General features: G+C 41.9%; 1 protein-coding gene across 2 annotated transcripts in view; it reads right to left on the reverse strand.

Moving 5' to 3' along the window:
- Positions 1-946: 946 nt before the first annotated feature.
- LOC131467631 (FERM and PDZ domain-containing protein 1) overlaps positions 947-20,932 on the reverse strand; it is a 35,929-nt gene continuing 15,943 nt past the window's right edge. For both annotated transcript variants that reach the window (XM_058641650.1, XM_058641649.1), the window contains exons 3-16: positions 20,381-20,503; positions 19,142-19,305; positions 14,933-15,035; positions 14,716-14,761; positions 12,751-12,855; positions 10,497-10,592; positions 10,021-10,146; positions 9,785-9,904; positions 9,359-9,495; positions 8,584-8,803; positions 8,321-8,503; positions 8,045-8,189; positions 6,649-7,920; positions 947-5,992 (exon numbers count right to left, since the gene is read on the reverse strand). In XM_058641650.1, the coding sequence (XP_058497633.1) occupies positions 2,685-5,992; positions 6,649-7,920; positions 8,045-8,189; positions 8,321-8,503; positions 8,584-8,803; positions 9,359-9,495; positions 9,785-9,904; positions 10,021-10,146; positions 10,497-10,592; positions 12,751-12,855; positions 14,716-14,761; positions 14,933-15,035; positions 19,142-19,305; positions 20,381-20,499 (6,144 nt within the window). In that variant the 5' untranslated portion in view covers positions 20,500-20,503 and the 3' untranslated portion in view covers positions 947-2,684. The remainder of the gene's footprint in view (positions 5,993-6,648; positions 7,921-8,044; positions 8,190-8,320; positions 8,504-8,583; positions 8,804-9,358; positions 9,496-9,784; positions 9,905-10,020; positions 10,147-10,496; positions 10,593-12,750; positions 12,856-14,715; positions 14,762-14,932; positions 15,036-19,141; positions 19,306-20,380; positions 20,504-20,932) is intronic.

Consider the following 20,932-nt stretch of genomic DNA (forward strand, 5'->3'; position numbering starts at 1 on the left):
CGGATCAGCCCGGTGTGACGCTCAAGTGACACTGGTCTGAACGTAACGGACATTCATTTACATTTGAAAGTCACTCTGTCACCGTTTATTCATAATTGTCATTTTTACTCATTATGACAAACGCTGAACTGCCTTTATTTCTTCTATAGATCTTATGTTAAACCGAACACGTGAAATGGATTTAAAGTCATAAAAACGAGCAGGTGTGGACAGTTAAAATGGGCAAAAAAAAAAAGACCTGTGCAATATTTAACTGAGTCTGATGAAACAATTATAGACCTGTGTGTGTGTGTGTGTGTGTAGATGATGACCTTAGTTAACGTTCAACCATCTGAATAGAATTATAAAACCATGACACATGAGCTGCAACCATGGGTTAAAAGTTCAAAAGTAACCACTTACCATCTCCAGCATAAACATGCCACTATAAACCAAATATTTGTCCATAAAGTTGTAATTTGGTGAGAAAACTCAAACCTTTTCAAAGCTGTGTGCACGAGTAAAAAGTCCCACTCTGTAAATCTGTCTGTCTGTTAATTGCATTACTGTGCAATGGGTCGCGTGACATATTATAGCCCTCTTTGTTGCCCTCTAGTGGTAAAATAATTTAATACAGTGATTAAAAAGTGCGTTCTTCCCCCGCCTCAGTGCCAGGAGTGTGAATAATAATCACATAATTATCTGATGTTATTATTATTATTACATATGCGCCACTCTCAGTGGGGTTTAACTTAAGTAAGAAGTACTTTGTTGTAATGGTTCAAGTTTAGCATTACATGACACGTTAATTATATAACATGTTCTTAATGATGACATGCGTGGACACTGCCTGTGTCATGTCAAAGTTGCTTTGGTTTATTTATAATATTTATTTTGACTGCAGTTGTGTCTTACCTTCTGTCTACTGCACATAAATAGTGGACGAGCAGTAAATGATGTTGTTTTTAATGGTGACAGTTGAGCATTACAAAGCGAGAGCAGACATCGTCATTCAGTCATTCACAGATAAAATCCCTGATTAAACAGCAATGCATTTTATGGCTTATTACAGCATGCTTCGTGAGCATAGATGATGGATTTAACAAAAAAAATGAATAAATAAATAAATCTGTTGATTGCTCATCTATCATGTGTTTGGGGCAATTTCCATATTGAGAACGTGGGGAAAATGTCAAGTCTTTGTTCACTCTCCTACAACAAAAGGGAAGAAAATGCTGCACATTAAATATGTTCTACATCTCATTTTAAACATAAACAGAAACACTGGACTATATTGTCTTCCCAGTATTGTCGAGGTGAAATGATTTCAGATAACTTTAATCTTACCAGTGAACATGCAGGTCCAGTGTGCATCACTTTCACCTTCTCAATGTCACAGCTTATACACAACAATCAGCTTCAGGTAAATCAGTGATGATCAATGTGTCTTATTTTGACTTCAAATGAGAGGCTGGACTAATCCAACTTCTACTTTTTGGACACTCCCACTCGTTACATCAATGAACAGTTAAAAACAGTACTGTATACCCGCACTGCTTAGGGTATTTACAGTATCAGAGCCCATATTAAGTCACAGGTTTACTACTAGTTGTAGCCAAAATTGGAAATCTGTGGTAAGAATGCACTTAGTGTATGTCTAGTGTCTTTCCTGACTGTCCACCAAAAAGTAAATTCTCAAAAACCTATACAACTATGCAATCTGAGAATGCAGATTCTGGTTTAGTGCTAAATAAAAACAACATGAACAAATGTATGAGCAGTGATCGACAGCCACGTCACCATGCACTGAAGGGTTCAGTGTTTTCACCAATGAGAGAAAAACTAGCAAAATGCATGACATTGTGATAAATCATGTCTGTGCAAAATAACAACAAACTGAATGTGGAAAGTACCTCATAAAGTCATATAATGCGCATACATCATCATTCTGCTACCATAGTTATATAAAATGGCAAACTTTAAACTTGATTTGCATGATTCCATCACATTGTATCTCACTCTAGTTTGTTTTTGTTTCGTAAACAACATTCAAATAAGTACTTGGTGTCAGTCTGGAGAATATAAAGACACACTATACTGTATAAGCTTCGGTAAACTGCAATACTTCCTATCAGACGACATATATCTAACATCATCCGTCAGTCGGTCAGTGTATAAACCCATGAATCCTAGAATTGTAGATTCACTTTCGGGTGCATGTGCTTGTAAAAGACCCACTTCTCTCAAACACCACTAGTCCTCTGTCTGAAGGTCTGCATGTAAACTTAATGTCTTCCTTCCCCTTACATTCCTTGCTCGCTCAGACACTCACCAGTTAGATAAAATAATAAATAGAAAACATAGAATACATTCAAGTACATCATTTCCTCAGTGTTGCAACACAAGCATGTTCTGCTTTAGCAGCTCGCACCATTCTACAGTCAAATTGTTGCCTGATTGTTATAGCGTACAGTCAGTCACCACATGCATCTCAACAACCTCTGCCTTGTTAATTGCACAAATTATGCAAACTGGCCCTATAATGTTGGGAGTTTCTGTGGTTGTTTGAATTGATCAGTCATGGAGCTCCCTGGTAACCTCCCCTCATGTAAATCTTAATATTCGGGGTCACATGTTGCCAACACGCAGTGCATATCTAAGATGACACACAAGTCATTTCAAAGTCTTCACAGGTTGCAGTCCGCTCATAGTGCGGTGAGGGTGCGGAACAGCTGAGTGAGGCAGAAGACCGAGGCGGTGAGTGCCGTGCACTGTTTGGCCAGCAGCTTGGTGCTCAGGTCCTGGCAGCTGCGCTTGCTGCTGGCCCGCTCCGCGGCCAGACAGAAGTCCCTGAATGAGCGGGCCACATCTGCCAGACCTGCAACAGCTTCTGCATTCCTCCGGTCACACCTGTCACAACCAGAGAACCACAAGCATATACTGGCCAAGTCAACCAGGGTCCGGAAGCTATCTGCCAGGGAGTTCAGCATTTCCTCTGCGCTCTGTCCAATTCCTACCACCTTCTGACAGCTTGACATCAGACGTCGCGCCTCTGTCTGGAGCACCCGCTTGTTCTCTGTAAAGTGAGCAGGACATGTGTCTTTTGGGTGGCGTCCTCCATGACCTGCTACATATCGGTCAGTGCCGCTACTCTCCAGAATTGAGAGGAGCTGGTTCACATCTACACGGAGTTCTTGATAACCCACTGGAGGTTCTGGATACCGTTGCTGACCTAACCGACTGATGGTGTCCTTGTGGGTTTGAGACAGGAAACAGTCAGAGGTGTCAGACAGTGGTGAGAGGAGAGGACTGAGCTCAGAGGTAGAGGAGGAGAAGAGAATGGAGCGTGGGAAGGAGGGAGAATTGGTGGAGGAAGTGGTGAGAATGGAGTGGACAGGTGGAGAGGTAATGAGAGGAACTACAGCTCCTGAAGTCTGAGTAGCACCACTGCTTTTGCTTGTGCGACAGGAGAACTCATAGACTGTCAGCTCGTCATCAAAGCTGTCCCCACTGCCGAAGCAATTGGTATAGACAGGTGGGCAACCACAAGTGTCCAGTGGTACCTGCACCCCCTCAACAACTGATTGACATCCAGCTGTTAGCGCAGAAGTGCAGCCAAACTCAGACTTTAACGGCAGGGTGGTCCCGAGCTCGGCTGGAGTCTTTTCTTGAGATGGATCCTCACAGATCGTAAACACTCTGCAGCCTGAGGAAAGCGTCTTTGGTGAATCTGAATTCTGCTCTGTAGGTCTACAAAGACCCATCAAAGGCCTGTCGTTGCTGGTCCGTCTTACTTTTGGTGACTGATTATGAAAAGGAAGCCCTGCCCTATTTTGACTCTGTGTGGTCACCACTACTGGAGCAGGAAAGGAAGGTTCCTCTGGGGTTGTGATTTTATTTGGCTCTGGAGCATGTTTTATAGGCCCAGGAGTGTCTATCTTCATGCCTGAGGTATCTCTTTGAAGGCAGTTCACTATAGATGCGGGAGGCTCTGTTATTGGTCCTGGTGTGCTCTGAATCGGGTACAGATGCTGAGTTTGTTGTTGGAGTTTGGGCTCAGTCTGGACAGGCAATGGTGAGTTTGATTCCTTTACCTCTGTACCTGAATGAGAGGTCTCTATTGAAGTTATTTCAACAGAATTCTCCCCATCAACCTCTGAGCCTGTAACGGTTGTATCTGAATCATCTGAATCCACTGTTTCAGTATTCACAGACTGTGTGACATCATGAACATCTGTAACTTTGATGGCAATCTCAACAGGACTTTGGGTTGCACTACACACACCAGTCTGGTGAAGGGTTTCCTGGGAGCGTGATAAATAAAAGGGCAAATTCTGAATTTTCCCTCTCAGTGTTGAGGCAGATAATCTGCCCATGATGCTAGGGGAGCAGGTCTGGAAAAGGAAGTGGGTTGGAGAAGAAGGCTTTTTGGAGTCTTCATGGATAATGGTTGTGTTCATTTTCACTACGCTAGGACAAGGTAAACTGTCCTTTGACTCAACAACTGGCATGGTGGAATTATCACTAGGTTTGTCTAAAGCTTCATTCAAGCACAAAGCATCTTCATGTGCCACTGCACTCTTTGGTGTAGAACCTGAATGAAATGTGGGTGATGCCATGCTAGTTGCAGCTCCAAGCTTTGATTTGATAGAGTTTATAGCTTGAGTGTAATCAGAACTAAGTGCATGACTGTTTGTATGGGCTTCAGTGCTTGTTGGAGACTTAACACTGATTTGAGAATCACATTTACCTGCTGCCGCTGAATTAGACCTGATGCTACTCAAGTCATCTCTCTTGTCACTTGTAGAATTTAAGGACATGCTCACGTCCTCATCATCAAAAACGTTGTCAGAACTAGTGCCATCACTAACCTCGTCGCTTGTAGTCACAGCAGAACCAACAAAGCCAATAGCTTTATCTTCATTAGCACTGGCTGTGACTTGTAAGTGTAATTGTGCTTTGTGAGTGGGATTTAGTTTGCTGAGTGGCAGAGTGTCTGTTTTTTTGCTTCCCTCTTCCTCTCGAACTAAAGTGTCACTTTGGAACTCGTGAAGATCTGGTCCTGGAGGTAGAGGAGAACATGGTGGAGGAGGCGGTGGTGAGTATGATGCTGAGTTAGATTTGTCATGCACACCCTCAAGCATATGCTCCTCTACAGTTGAATCCAACAATCCACGGCTAACTTTATTCATATCTGTCAAAAATGTTGGCAGTGTGTCAGCTTCTAACTGGGTTTCAGGACACTTCAGTACCTCCTGAACAATTTCTGGGAGAAACATATGACTTGTGAATGGCCCCTTTCCTGACACATCCGTGGTGTCCTCCATCTCTTCCTCCCCTATTCCCTCTTCAATCTCCTCCTGTTCCTCCCCTTCCTCCTTTCCGTCACCCCTCCGATCAGCACTCTCCTTCCCGTCTGGATCCACCCGGCAGCGGACAACAGTGATGGTGGGAGATGATGCCTTCACCAGATCTGTGAGTGACTTGGATTCCATTGTGTCAGGTTCCATTTCCATGTCTTGTTTCCTGGTCCTGGACCGTGGTTGTATGTTTCTAGTCTGCTCATGGGACCCAGAACCAGAAGGAGGGCTGGGTCCTTTAGAACGGGAATTTGACTGAATGGGTTTTGACTCTAGTTGAGCAGGTTCCCCCTCAGAGTGCGTCAGGGAGGAGACAGTGGGGCTGGGATTCTGGGTTTGTACTGAAGGTTCTGGGTCTGAACTAAGCATCTGAGCATCACTGATGTCTGCCACAATGTGTTTGTGAAGCTTTTTGATACCAGGGTCTGTCTTTAATTCTGGATTTTGTTCTGGATATGATACTGTGGAGGTATAATTAGTTTCCATGAAGGAACGTCGCTTGCGAGATCGTTTTCTGAGCTGAAATAACGTTTCTCTGCCCCCGCCTTCCTCATCGACTTTGTCTTCTTTTTCATCTTTGTCTCCATCTATGAGACAGACTCTGATGTCACTGAGGCTGAGTGTGCTGAGGGCGTCCAGCTCTGTGCAGATATCTGCAGGACAGAAAGAAAATACTTATGTACGGTACATTAAACTTTAAAAAGTATGTTATATGTAGTTTCTCCTGTGTTTTGAGCATAAAGACAGAAGAAAACAGACACAGATAATTCACATTTTAAGGGACCCAAACACAAAACTGTAGCATTCTATCTTACCGTCTTCTTCCATTTAGAAACTTTGGCGTCTAAAATGCTCACTCTCTTGAACCAAAATCCAAATGCTTGCAAGACCACCAGCTGCTGGTCTATTGTTATTACTGATATACAATTGCTGATTTTCTTTATGGACTTCAAATGAGGGTGAGAGAATGTTTTACAAACTTCAGTTTCTAGCAGGGCAATGCTTTTGTTTGTGAATGTCCTGGTTCCACATGCATCCGTGGAGGGGACGACTGCAGGGTGTGTCAACACTACATTCAGCTTCACTTAAAAACGTATCCGTTTAAAGATGAGATTCTACCAACATGAGAGCATGGTTGCACTAAGCTATATATCAGATTGAAGAATCTCTGTTAGGTGTGAACACCACTGCTTCCCTCTCAATTATGTTAGTAAAAGCTTCAGCCACTAGATGGTAGCAAAACAGAATTGGCTCCGTCTGTTTTTATCACTCATCTGTGAACATTTGAAAAGGTAGAAAACTAAATCACCTCTTGGCACAGATCCTGCGGTTAGGTCTTCAGGTGAAGTGAAACGATCTCTGGCATCAAAAAACTCCTCATCAGAGCTGCTGTCTCCAAAGCCTGGTGGGGGGTGGAGGATTGGGACTGGCTCCAGGCCGTCAGCCTTTTCCTCCTCTTTGTCCTCTCTGTCCACTTCCTCCCAGTCTTCATCCTTGTCTTGATGCTGGGGGAGACTCCGGGCGCTGTCGGGGGTGATGTTGGAGCAGAGTTTGTAGTAGCATCGAGCATCACTCTGGTCAAAGTTGAAGACAGACTCCATGTGGGAGGAGAGAGAGGACGAGGAAATGGACAGCAGATTCTCATTAAACCCACCCTCCCCACTGAGGCTGCCTCCCTCACCCACTCTTCTCACAGACTGGTCCATTTCTTTAAAAATGTTCCTTCTCCTCCTCAACTCTTCTTCCTCATCATCGTCGTCCTCACTGGCCTCTGGAGGGCTTGGCAGGAAGTCCACTAAGCGAGAGAGCTCGGCGAAGCACAGGGAGTTCTCATCAGAACATTTCTGGGTGTGGAGAAGGATCTCAGAGGTGCACACCGGTGTCACGAGTTGGGGATCTGCTCCATCTCCTGACCTCCTTCGGCGCCTACCTCTAATGTCGTGACTTGTCAAGTGTAGGCCGGGGTGGGAATCAGTTAGTGGAGGGGTGAAGAGGTGAGGATGGGCCTGCTGATGAGGATAAGAATGAAGGAGCGAGTGGACGTGGATGGAGGAAGAGGAACACAGCAGTAAGTCGTCTTCCTCTAAAGCATCAAGGGAGTCGCTGGAGGGGCTGGTGAGGACACGAGAGTCTGTTTGACAAGAGTCTGAAGCTTCTGATACAGACGGCTGCTCCTCTGCTACTTTCACCTCCTGATCACCAATCTTCTCTTGTTCTCCCACTTTTTTCAGCTGATCTTGTGATTCATTGTCCGTTACCTCATTCTGTGTTTTTTCCATCTCCCCCTTGAGCCCAGTGTCCTCATTTTTACCCTGTGTATTCTTATCTTCTGATGTCTTTCCCTTTTCGGTGTCAGCATCCTTTTCCTCCTCTTGTTTTTTACTCTCCAAAGCTTTATCTCCATCTTCTTTGCCATCTCTGCTTCTTCTTCTGTCTTTGTCTTTTCTTTTTCTCCCATCAGAATCAGATGAGGACCTGAAACGAGTGCGAGGTTTCTCACTGACAGACACCAGGGTGACGAGCGGCTCCATGTCCAGGTCTGAGGTGTCGTCTGAGTCGCTGCCACACCTGGACACGTAACCTGTGAACATGAAAAATAAGTGGCTGTAGAAAGAGTTGACATGTTCTAAACATAGTGACAATTATCAAGCAGCTGTGATGGAAGATGGAATCGTATATTAGTGTATCCAAGAGTTTTCCTGTACCTTCCTCAGCAGACACTCTGTGCTTCTTGGGCTCGTCTGTCCAGAGGAAGATGTTGAGGTTGGGGTCGACAAAAACTCGACAGTACCCTGCGATGAGGCAGGACAGATCTTTGGCTGCTGTTGACTCCAACAGTAAAGTGATGGGCTTGAAGACGAGATGGTATGAGATGAAACAGTTGGAAAAGAGGGAACAGAAAAACAAAACTACCATCAACTCTTTTTGATGTGGGCAAAAAAACTTCAACAACGGAAGCGTAAATCCATCCCTGCTCTTACCTTAATGTCCTGCAGGTAGATCTTGACCAGGCTGACCTTGTCTGATTCAGGCAGCAGCTCGATGCGTGTGATGCAGGTGAACTCTGTGAGGGTGGACAGGATGCTGAGCTTGTGGTTGACCACCTGACTCACCCCGTACCGCGCCCCCACCAGCAGGGTCACCATCGACTCCCGGTCCTGGAGCTGTACAGAGGAGGAGTGTTTGTTTCATAGAGACACGGTGGACGAGTCATTTTAGAGACTAATGTTTTCCTCGAGCCTACCATCATTGTGGCACTGAACGATTTGCCTCCAAACGACTTGAGGTCGCCCAGCTCTTCCAGGTAGTTGATTCGTGCCTGACTGACTGACAGGCCTTTCTGCTTGGGGTCGTGCTGTGATTGGCTCTTCTTCATGTGGAAGCTGATGGCCTTCCTCAGATCCTTCTCTCGCATGTTCCTCAACAATGTGGACGACACAAAGTTGTCTATGCCCCACGTCTTCCTGGAGTAAACACAGAATCCATATTTCCATAAAACATGTAGACAGCTGACAGATATGAATGTTTACATGTTACACATGGATATTCAGTTTGAATCTTTAATCTTAAATTCCCATATTTTGTCAGTTTAAAGGTTCATTTTTATTTCAGGGCTTATAATATTATGTTTTAATGTTCACTTATGTTTCAATGTGTCGATTATTTTCTTCTTTAATCGAGCACTTGTTTGGTCCATAAAATGTCAAAAAAAGTTGATCAGTGTTTGACAAACCTGGAAAGGACGATGTTGATGATGAAACCCATTAATCCATTATCACAATAGTTAACGATTCATTTAGTAATTGATTAATAATGGAGTCATTGTTTCAGGCCTGATCTTATTGTTGTTTTTCTGAAGAAATAGAATTACAAAAAAACTTTTATTCTCTGTGACTTGAGCAGCAAATTTAACCAAGAGAAAAAAGAAAAAAAATTGCAAAAAACAAAATATTCAGGACTCATGAAGTTCATTCATTCATTACGACACTGTAAACTTAATTTAAAATGTATTAACCCACGTGACGATCTTGAGGTTGGTCTTTGGCGACTGGCCACAGCTCGCCAGTCTCTCCTGGATGTGCAGGGCAGCGAGTCGCAGCGCGGTGTTGCACCGCATCTCGACTGCGAAACGTTCCTGCAGAACATCATTCACCCCCTGATAGAAACACAACAAGTGTTAATGTTTTATTTCCATGGTTCTGTTCACCTGATTAAAGCATACCAAGAACAGATAACACACTGAAGGAGGTGCGGTTTATGATATTGATCACAGTTCAGGATTTTAAATGTTAAGGGACACATTAAACGACGTAAGCGCAGGAATAAAATGAGCATTCAACGTTTTTGGAAGATTTACAAATGTTTGCCTCTTTCAGCTCAGTATCAGAGTTCCCTTGCATTAAAAGAGAGATACGTGCTTTGATTTGCTTGGATCATCAAGTCACCTGCAGGTAAAGGTATTCAAAGGCTGCCGGATCCTCCAGCAGCAGAGTATGGAGGCTTTTGGGCATGAAACAAACACGAAACAGACACCTGTAGTCATGAGACTCTTTCTTCTGGACCACCTGAGGACACACACACACACACACACACACACAGCACATGTTGCTGATAAACCATCCTGCATGTGACACAGGATCTGAAAACAGTGCAGTGAAACTCATGGTGTGGACGCGTGTACCTGCTGTATCCTCTCCACGTCGTGCAGCAGCAGGAGTTTGCTGATGCTGTACTGCTGCTCCAGCACCAGGGAGAAATGTTCAATACGGCTCAGAGAAAGCTTTTCCTTCAGCGTCATCACAATGTCCTGATGGACACAGAACATCACATCTTCTTCAGAGGCAATATTTCACATCATCAGGAAACAGATTTGCTGAGGTGAGCTGAGCTGAACCAGACCACTGATGTAGGTTCACACGATAATTTCAATCCAATATTGTCATATCATGTCATAGGTTTCATTTTCACACAAAACCCTGCAGCAGCACTGTCATACAGACATTCTAAATATTCTAAATTCTAAATGACATTGTATTTTTATATTGCACATTGACGTGAAAAGTACTTTGACAATATTTGGACTCATAAAAATATAAAAGATAGCATTAGTATTTGACCTGCACTGGAGATGTTTGCACAGTCCTCATTCTGTCTCACCTTGACCGTGGTGCTGGGTTCAAACTTGAAGGCCTTGGTCTGCCCGTTCTCCAGATAGACCTTCAGAACGTTGGGCAGGAAGAGCAGCGAGTTACCCTGCACACCAGAGGAAGAGTAAAGGGATCAAGGATGCTTCATTAGAGTCTTACTGTAACAGTTATGGACAGAATTCAAAGTTGATTTTGCATGTTTTCAGTATGAAAAGACAGACATAAGCCTTTTATTTCTGTCTGTTGTGACTCATCTCTCCTCTGCTTAATCCTCTGTTCTCTTATTATTTTTGAACGTTTCTTGTTTTGACACTGATGAAACGCAACAGTGATGTCTGAATGTTTTTGAAGTAGAAGTGGAGCGCTTCCAAATTTAAGACAAACTCTTCCCTTGTCACGCTCCCGTCTTGTTTTCGCTTCCCTTTTACACGATGGAGTTATCTGTAATTCATAAAGGCCGAGTTCTTGAGTTTCTTCAGGGAGCAAAGTTTCATTAAGAGCTATTACAGAAAACATAAAGGGTTCATAAAGGATAAATAATTAAACAGCGACTGTAAATGTTCAAAAATCACATGGAGATGATTTGATACAGCAGTGAAATTGAAATTCATTGTAATGATCACAAGTAGCTTTAGCAGCTGCGATAAAGTTAGCGTCATGACAAAGAGTCGAGTGATTCTATTTTAATAAATATAAAGTTGAATTAAAATAGCGTAAATTCAGTTATGCAGCACTAAAGGTCCAATCTAGATTTAATCTGCACTGCATTTCAATTATATCGTAATCTAAATATTAAGTATATGGGTCGTCAAGAAACTTAAAGACAATAGTTTTGAATGAAACAATGTTTTAGTGACTTTGAAACTAAAGTATTATTTAACAAACTGTTATAGGGATAAAACAAGTTTTCAGATTCTCCAGCTTCTTAAATGTGAATATTTTCAGTTTTTTGGTTCCATTTAACAAAGAAATCATAAAAACTCAATCAATTCTAGGTTTGATTTTCTGTATAAAAATATGAAAATAATCGTTAAACTAAACTAAAGCACATTTTCATCACTGGGTATAGATCAATTGTTATTGAGACTCCTGTGAACTTTGGATTTACTGTTAAACAGAAGGCAGTTGAACTATTCTTTTTCTTTTTCTTTTTCTTGTGTCTGTCTGTTTTCTGTCCTGTAATCAGTGACGTGATGAGTGCATGATGAGGAGGATATTGATCTGTGTTCTCCCTGTGATTAGTAATGGACACTCCAGCCTCTGTGGTTTCCCTCATCCACCTGATTCCACATCCGCTGGCAGGATGAGAAGGAAAAAGTGCACAAACTCCGCTCGTGGACAAAGTGAAAAGGTAAACGTGACAGTGAATCTCACTTCAAGTCACTTTCTACTGTCAAACGTTGAAATAGGACACTTTCTTTGGTTCTGTGGATTCAAAACTGCACGTGATATAAATCATATCTCTCAGGGTTTAGTGGGCAGAGACATTTGTGTGGAGGACATACAGTGATGGTTATAACAGAATTTTGTCAGAATACGCCCCCTCCTGGAGAAACTTTGTCATCACATACAGTACATGTGCTGCTCCTCATGCTCTTTCTTATTCAGCTTGAGCACAGTGCATGATGGGATATATATCACTTAGTTCACTTAAGCCAGTGACATCAGTATCTCAATGTGGAGAAGTAAAAATAACTCACTATGGATTATACAGTGAGTCGTGAGGGATTTCACAGATTATATTGATTATATGAAGCATTTCATAATGTTTTTACTGGTGATTTATGACTTTTGGAGCAATGATGTTCTGACTGTAAATGTTTGGTTTCTGTAAACTGGTTCATGCTTGAATGAATGAATGAATGGTGTATCATAAGCTGCTTGCATGAAACAGTGAACTACTAAATAATATACCACATTATTATTCTGGGCTGGATATAAATACTTTTTCATGGGGAAATATGAAATGTACAAAGTCTGAGGAGGAGTGATTAACAATGATAATTAAACTAAGATTATTTATAGAAGGTGAAAATCCCATTAGGGATTAACTAAAGAAAAGGTTAGCAAAGGAAATTAAGCAGAGTTCATAACCTGAGTTGCTGGGTTGCTTCTCTTAATTTGTGAAGGTTTTTTTTTCAGTGACAGAATCACTGACTTTGTCTAATTTACATATTGAGGTGTGGTCATAATGCAGGTAAAAATGATTTAACAAAACACGTGATGGGAATCGACCACGACGATGTTTCACAAACAAAAGTCACCTGACTGTGCCCATTGACTTCCACCTCTTCAGCAAAGTGGACTTTGACAGGGTTTGACCTGAGCTTGGCTCTTTTCTCTGGTGTGATGAACGAAGACTTCGGGCCCTGGAAGGAAACATCAACATTGTGACTGTGTGAGCTTGTGTGAGCTTTAGTTTCAGTGAAGCACAGTGAGACAGCAGATCCTGTCACGAGCATGTCTTCTGTCATTCTCTCTTTTCTGTTCTTCATTGGTTTATGTGGGAGGTTCATTCTTTATTTGATGAGTAAACTCCTCCTCCAAACTGTGACAAATACTGTATGTTGTGTCTGGTTTGTCTCTGTAAAGTGAGACTGAAGCACTTACACAATACAGGCTTATTCTAAGACTCTATTGTTTCCTTCAGTTAGACAGATATGGTGAAATGATTGTCTTGCAGCATATCGATTATGACGGAATCGTTGTATCGCAACATTATTGGTCTCGTGGTCTCGTGATGGGACCATATAACCATATTATCGCTTATTTGGGATTAAAAGTACTTACACTCAGTTAATGGTGGTGAATGAAGAAAAACATCAGAATTTCTAACTCAGCAGCCTCTTTCCTCATGACTTATCAATTATTCATTCATTCAGTCATTCATTCATCACCAAAAAATACGTGTCCTATCTGTGACCATCAGGCTTTTTTTCACTCATCTCAATAATATCATAAATCGCATTATTTTGGTCAGAATATCATAAAATAAGGAGAAAACTAAAAGTATGTAAACATGAGCTTGTGAAGTTGCTCATTACTGCTCCAACTGTTACAGACGGTGCATCGATGGTGAAACTGTCAAATTCATGATTTTAATAAAATCATAAACTCCTGTAAATGTTTTGTCACCATCTGGGAAATGTAAATAAATCCTTGCGGCTCAGTAGTGATTTTCTTATTTATTATTATTTTTTTGGAATAGGAGGAGGAGGAGGAGGAGGAGGAGGAGGAGGAGGAGGAGGAGGAGGCGTGAGCTATGAATCACATGGTGAAGATGCCTCCATCAGCAGAGCTGCTGCTGATGAGAATCTCAGAGGAGCAGACATTTAATTACCAATCTACTTCACCTCTGTGCAAACACATACAGTACATCAACATCACCGATACAGACTGAAGAGGGATTAGTCGACACACACACACACACACACACACACACACGCGCGCACACACACACACACACACACACACACATGCACGAGGAAGGTTGAGTGATCTGAAATCTGTGTGTTGTTATGGTGACAGTGATGTAGTGGCAGGACCTTGGTGACAGGATCGTTGTCACCGTGACATTTGACCCCAGGCGTCATTGAAATGCTGAGTAAGTGACAACTGACAACAGCATGTTATTCTCCAGTTAGCACACGCTATACACACTGTACTGTATGTACTGTGCATGTGTGTGTGTCCATGTGTAGATACAATGCACTGGCTTATGCTTGTGTAATGCATTTGTCAATATAGTGTATATATATAATATACCTTACGGTACATTTTGTATGGTCAGTCAAATATTCAGGCTGGTTTTGACCATTTAAAAAAAAAATGGCATTGGTTAGTTATTAAATCTGCTGATTATCAAGTATTCATGCAAGAAGGGCTCCCCCCGGTCCTTGAAATCCTTGAAAGTTTGTCAATTTGGGGAAAAAATATCAAGGCCCTTGAAAGTTTTTGAAAATCGCCCTAAATAGACATTTTTATATCATTTGTTAATATTAAAGTTATTTTAACAAATGTAGGAAATGTGCTGTCATGTATTGTTCATCTGCTGCACTGATCACTCACGGCTGGCACTGGCCATAGAAAATCTACTTTTATGATATCATAAAATTACAGTTGGCTTCCTTTCTATACTGTATATTACACAGGATTACACTAAATAAGCAACTTTATACATGACCATTGTATCAGTGTGTGTGTGTGTGTAATGGATACATCAGACTCACCAGCATTGTTCTGAGGACTGTCATTGTCAACGTATCCTGACACTCCCTGAAACACAAGGCAGGCAGGATGGTAATGTCAGACAGGAGAAAACTGCCGGAAATAAATGAAACTGTGCACATCACAGTTTCATTTATTTCATTTATTTTATTACTATTATTATTATTATTACTCAACAGTCGCACATGTGTTGTTTTGAATGCAGCCGTCAGCACCAACCTGATTATTTCAGCAGCTTGCTCCGGGGTCAGGTCATCGACAGCGACGTTATTGATCTTCACGAGCTGGTCGCCGGGGACGAGCCGACCATCTGCGGGACCACCTGCGCACACAAAATGTCCTTGTGTTGTCAAACCCGAGGGTTTCAAATTGGCCTGCATTCATACAGCGACCGGGGTTGATGAGAGACAGTAGCTTGTCAAGTCATCTGCTTTCATCTCACACTGAGGCGTGTGTTGTTTTGTTCAAAAAAACCCAACCATCCTCCTGCAACTACTGTTGGAGGAGGAAATCTCCATGCTGAAGCTGTTCATTATATAAAGTATGTGATTGGATTAACTGTAATGTAAATATTTAGCCTGTGTATAAAGATAATATACAGAATTAAAACATTTTAGAAATATTTAAAAAAAACATATATTTTGGTTATTTGGTAAATAACAAAGTGAATTCACCCTTTCATACCCACATGTCTCTGTTCAGGAATTGTAAAGTTTAGTCACTCATGTCCTGTTTTCATATGCACTTCCTGTTTTATTTTGTATTCACCTCTCATTTCAGAGCCTGACTTCCTCCCGCCACTGTGATTGTCTGCCCCGCCCCTGATTGCCTTCACCTGTATAAATAGTCCTGGTCTTCACCGTCATGTGGCCAGTTCGTATTGTTTGGTCCATGAGTTACGTCGTCAAGTCCCTGGTTTAATTGACTCGTGTAGAGATTTGTTTCAATTCTTACTGAGTAAAGTTTTTGTTCAACTTTACATTGACTCGTGTCTAAAGGCTTAACAGTAAATAACTTTGACGTCTTAATCAGGAAATAATCATGTGCTTTACAATTTTTTTCAGTGTTTGAATTTGAAAATTCATGGATAACAATAATTATTATTATTTGGGGTTAAAGAGCTTCTACATACTGGTGTATTAACCATTAGAGAAACATTCAAAATGATGTGGATAATTAGTAATACTGTTAATTTCGGGCAGCTGTGGCGTCCGCTGGTTTAGAACATTTATCCGTGCCTCCTCACACCTCCTTCCCTGCTCTGAAACAAGGTTCTTTGCTAGATTTTTCTACGTGAACATGGAAAGATAATCTATGACACTTCTGAAAATGCTCTTATAAACACAGCGTCCATATTTCACTGTCAACTTACTGACCGCAGCACGCGCCACACAAGTGAGCCAAGGCTCAGTCTGGCCACTTGAGGTGTGTGTGTGTGTGTGTGTGAGACAGAGACACAGAGAGACAGAGAGACAGAGACACAAGCAGATGGTGACAGAGTAGACTTTGGCCACATATACAGGGTAAAGCGAGGTCATGTGTTTCCTCCAGACCTCAGGGAGATTCAGGTGCTCGTGGCTCTGCAGCTCAGTAACACACTCGTCTTATGCATCTAGACAATCTGAGGCGGTGGCAACAACCATTAGCAGAGTAATGAATAAGTACAATATGTGCATGTGTACACATCTATATATATATATACACACACACACACACACTTGTGTGTGTATGTTCCAAAATAACACCTCACATTGTGGAGAAGAGCCTCCATCAATTCAAATGTACTTAGTGATTTAAGTATTGATATGTAGTGAAGACCAGAGCAAGCAAATCAATGTTATTGACTTGTTACAGAACTGAGATACACTAGGATTTAGAAACGTGTTATATTTAACTCATCTTTTTATTTCTTTGTTTTCTACAGTGACTATCTTTACTCAAAAAAAGGTGCCCCTAAATGAACCTTTGACATATTAGAACAAAGCAGCTGATAATGTAAAGCGGTTGTTTGAGCCAAAACAGAGGAGGCAGATGTATTTGGTTCAACACAAGTTGATTCTTAAAGCTGCAGTGCGGAACTTCTATCAGCCCCTGAGGAGCTAATGTCAAAGCACTGCCAGCGACAGCTTTGCTCTCTCTCTCTCTCTCTCTTTCTCTCTCTCTCTCTCTCTCTCCCTCCCTCTCTCCCTCCCTCCTCATACACACACACATACATACAGAGGGCTCTTTGGCTTCTGTATGTAAGATGTGAGATTTTTGTTTCTGTACTTTGGTCATTTATGTAAAAGTGAGACATCCAGGAAACTTGGAGCTGCAAGGTGCAATGATCAGCAGCTGTGATTCAGTTGTTTTGGGCAGAGTTTGATGTTTGACTTGGTGAAGCACACATTTTCAATATTGGAATATTGCTCGACAGCAGACATGTCCAAAGTCCGGCCCGTGGGCCAATCACGGCCCTCTGTAAGATTTGAGCGGCCCACAGCTTTGGTTCATGGCCTGTGACGAAGAGGGAAGGAGTTGCTCTTTGAAAGTCAGTCCAGGGTTTACAGCCCAGCTGTGACAGACAGACACATGCACTCACCTCCTATTATCATATCCAACTCCAGATGTTAAAGAAAGGTGGATTGTGTTCATTTGTTCACTCCTGCGTGGCTTAGATTTGTTACATTGCCATTTAAAAATGAAAATAAAACTATTATAAAACAGCACATTTGTATGTAACTTTTTACTGTTCTGAGGGGACCACTGGCCCCCGGGAACCTTCACATTATCAAACCCGGCCCTGCTTAAACACCCTTGCTCTACGACTTTAAATAATTCACTGCACATTCACACACACTGACATCAGTCTTCAGATGTGATGAATGTTATGTTGAGTGAGAACTGAACCAGTGATTTACATTCATTCATTATATAGAGTGGGTTAGAGCCACTGATGGCTTGTGTGTGTGTGTGTGTGTGTGTGTGTGAGGTGTCGCAAGTACAAATGTCCACATTTAATCTCACACATGCATGAGATTTAGCTGTTAATGTTATTTAATTCATCAGACACAGATGTGCATATATACACAGTACACACAGTACACACAGTACACACACACAGTACACACAGTACACACACACAGAGTATGAGACCTGCATTGGCCTGGCACAGTTCCATCACTTCATTTGCTGAGGCGTCGTGTTCTTTGCACAAACACAGACAAAGGAGAATAAGATAAGAAAAAACTGTTCTCCTGTCTGCTCCTGCAGAGCTGCACATTTACATTTTAGTAGAACAATAAATGTTTATTTGAGTTAATTAAATAAAAAGGAACCTTTGTTTTAGTCCAGTAAATAATGGTTCTAATTGAATCATGAAAGCTAAAATCCATATTTTATTTTATGGTCTTTATGATATTTTGGATATTGTCACTGTGTCATCAGGTTTTACAGAATGTTGCATTGAAAATCATCCTGTTAATTATATGGAAAACATTTGTGAAATACACAAAACATTTTAAATTAAATATTATAAATATTATAAAATACATGGAATCAAAGAGTTTATTAAATGTGACCATATTTATCGATACAACTAGTGTGCACCTTTATATCCTGATATATTTATATTAATTATAGGCCACAGCCTTACAGAAATATTGATTTAAATTTATATCATAATTTACATCAATATCAAATTATAGAATAAAGAATATTGTGATTTTTCGGCCTCCCAAAATGTTATGTTTTATATTTTTCTGTTCTCGCTCACTTTTCTCTCTGTGTGGTACAAGAATACATCGACACTAACAGTCAGAGATAATAAAAACTATCTTCATTTGCTCTTCATGAAAGGAAATGACGAGGAAGTGAGATGTGATCACAGAGTGGTCTCAGCACAGATATGAAGGAAGCCTCGTGTTACATTCATTTGTGCTGCAGCCATGAAAACGCCACTCTCTTTCTGGGCTTCTCTCCTTTCACTTGTGTCAATAGATACTGACAAAGCAGGCCAATAGAAACTGACCCTGATGTGGAGGGAAGGAGGAGTCAAAGCTGGTGAGCAGGTACCATACACACACATGCAATGTCACCTTATATAAAAAGTGATGTGTATTCATCACTCACAGCAGCGTCTTTGTGTGTTTCAGTATTACTCAGTATAACTCAGTATAACTCAGTATTACTCAGTATAACTCAGTATAACTCAGTATTACTCAGTATAACTCAGTATTACTCAGTATAACTCAGTATTACTCAGTATAACTCAGTATTACTCAGTATTACTCAGTATTACTCAGTATAACTCAGTATAACTCAGTATTACTCAGTATAACTCAGTATAACTCAGTATAACTCAGTATAACTCCGTGTCACTGGCAGCATCACACCTGTTCCCTCAGACACAGACAGTGAGGTGTTCAGTGTTACTACAGCTCGTCGTACCTGGAGTGACTTCTTGGACGATGATCGGCGTCTGGGAGGAGAGCGTGAGGCCATGAGCGTTAAAGGCCGCGTCCCGTTGAATCTGCACATTAAAGCGGAACGGGTAATTCCTCTGATCAGAACCACTGGACTCTGCTGTCTTCCCGTTCACTGCAGCCCGGTCTCTGGAGAGGAACAAGTGCAACAGAAATAATAAAACACACAATCACACAAATGGAGCAATAACGGTGGAATAACATCTTTCAACAGTTCACGTTGTGTTCTGTTCTGACACATCAGTTCTCTGGAGCCCAGCATGTTATTAAATGATGAGTAAAGCAAAAATAAAAGATGTGTATCCACCTCCTTCATCAGCATATTTGTCTCTATAGTGCTGCATAAGAATTATAATGAGAACAGATACAGCAGAACAGCAACGATGGAAAAGACCAATTGTTGGGTCACTCGTGTGGAAATGACCTCTGTATTTTAACATTTTCACAGTGAAGATTCACATAAACATGTTTTTCAGCTCCATATCTTTGTCTTTCATTCTTGTTCAAAGTTTCTTCATCAGCCACAAATCCACTGAAACTGAATCTCAACAACACACGACACACGACAACACGACAACACGACACACGACAACACGACACACGACAACACGACACACGACAACACGACACACGACAACACGACACACGACACACGACAACACGACAGCACGACACACGACAACACAACAACACGACAACACGACAACACGACAACACGACAACACAACAACACGACAACACAACAACACAACAACACAACAACACGACAACACAACACACGACACACTGTCGTTATAAAGCAGAGGTTACACACTGTGGTCATTATCTGTCTTAGTGTTTCATCTGTTAACAACGAGGCCTCTGAAAGAGACACGGTCACCGAAGGTTCTTGAAATCCTTGAAAGTAAGTGAGTTTGAAAAATAAAATCAAGGCCCTTGAAAGTGCTTGAGAATGGCCCCCTGAATAGACATGGGTCATTGAAAGTGCAAGAGAGGAGTTATGTTGATATTAAGGTAAATGTCTCCCTTGTTTGTAATGACGCCACCTAGTGTTTCATGACTAGACACACAACAACACAACACTGTGCAGGACAAGAGAGAGTCAATGACGACGTGATGCCTGGGAAATACAAACTCCAAGATCTCTGTCTCACCAAAGATGACAAAGACACTTGTCCAGATGCAGAAGAGGAGAGGGTTTTACCTGCCGAGAGAGTGAGACCTGCTGCCTAAATCCCGGGAGCGTCTCAGCCATCGTCCCACCACCTGCTCCACCCGACTGGTCCTCCGGGATGGTGAGCGGCTCCTGTCCTGCACCTCCATTTACCTGGCATGAAAAGAAGAAATCATACAGGACATGAAACAGAGCAACCCAAACATGGAGGCTAATCCAATAACGTCAACTTTTAAGGGATTAAAAACAGCAACAACATGAGACTTCTGGGTATTAGATATGGGATTACATCAACAATGACATCACTGGACGTCTCGTGCAGCCTAACAGGCTCTCAGCCGTGTGTTGTGAGCTAACTGCTCGCATTGTGCGTTCAAATTTCCAGAAACATCAATATCGGCAGTCCCTAATTTCCCTCATTTCCAAAACAAATGGTGGCTCCGCGACGCGACCGCTGGGAGTCGTAAAGGATTGTTGAGCGTCCGTGGAGGCTGCTGAGAGGCTGCTGAGAGGGACCTAATGGACGAGGGGTGCCTCTGGTTTCTGTGGGTTTTCAACTCAGGAGCTAATGCACGGGGCCGA

The sequence above is a fragment of the Solea solea genome, chromosome 10 (genome assembly GCF_958295425.1).
Source record: "Solea solea chromosome 10, fSolSol10.1, whole genome shotgun sequence".
In the NCBI taxonomy this organism is placed as follows: domain Eukaryota; kingdom Metazoa; phylum Chordata; class Actinopteri; order Pleuronectiformes; family Soleidae; genus Solea; species Solea solea.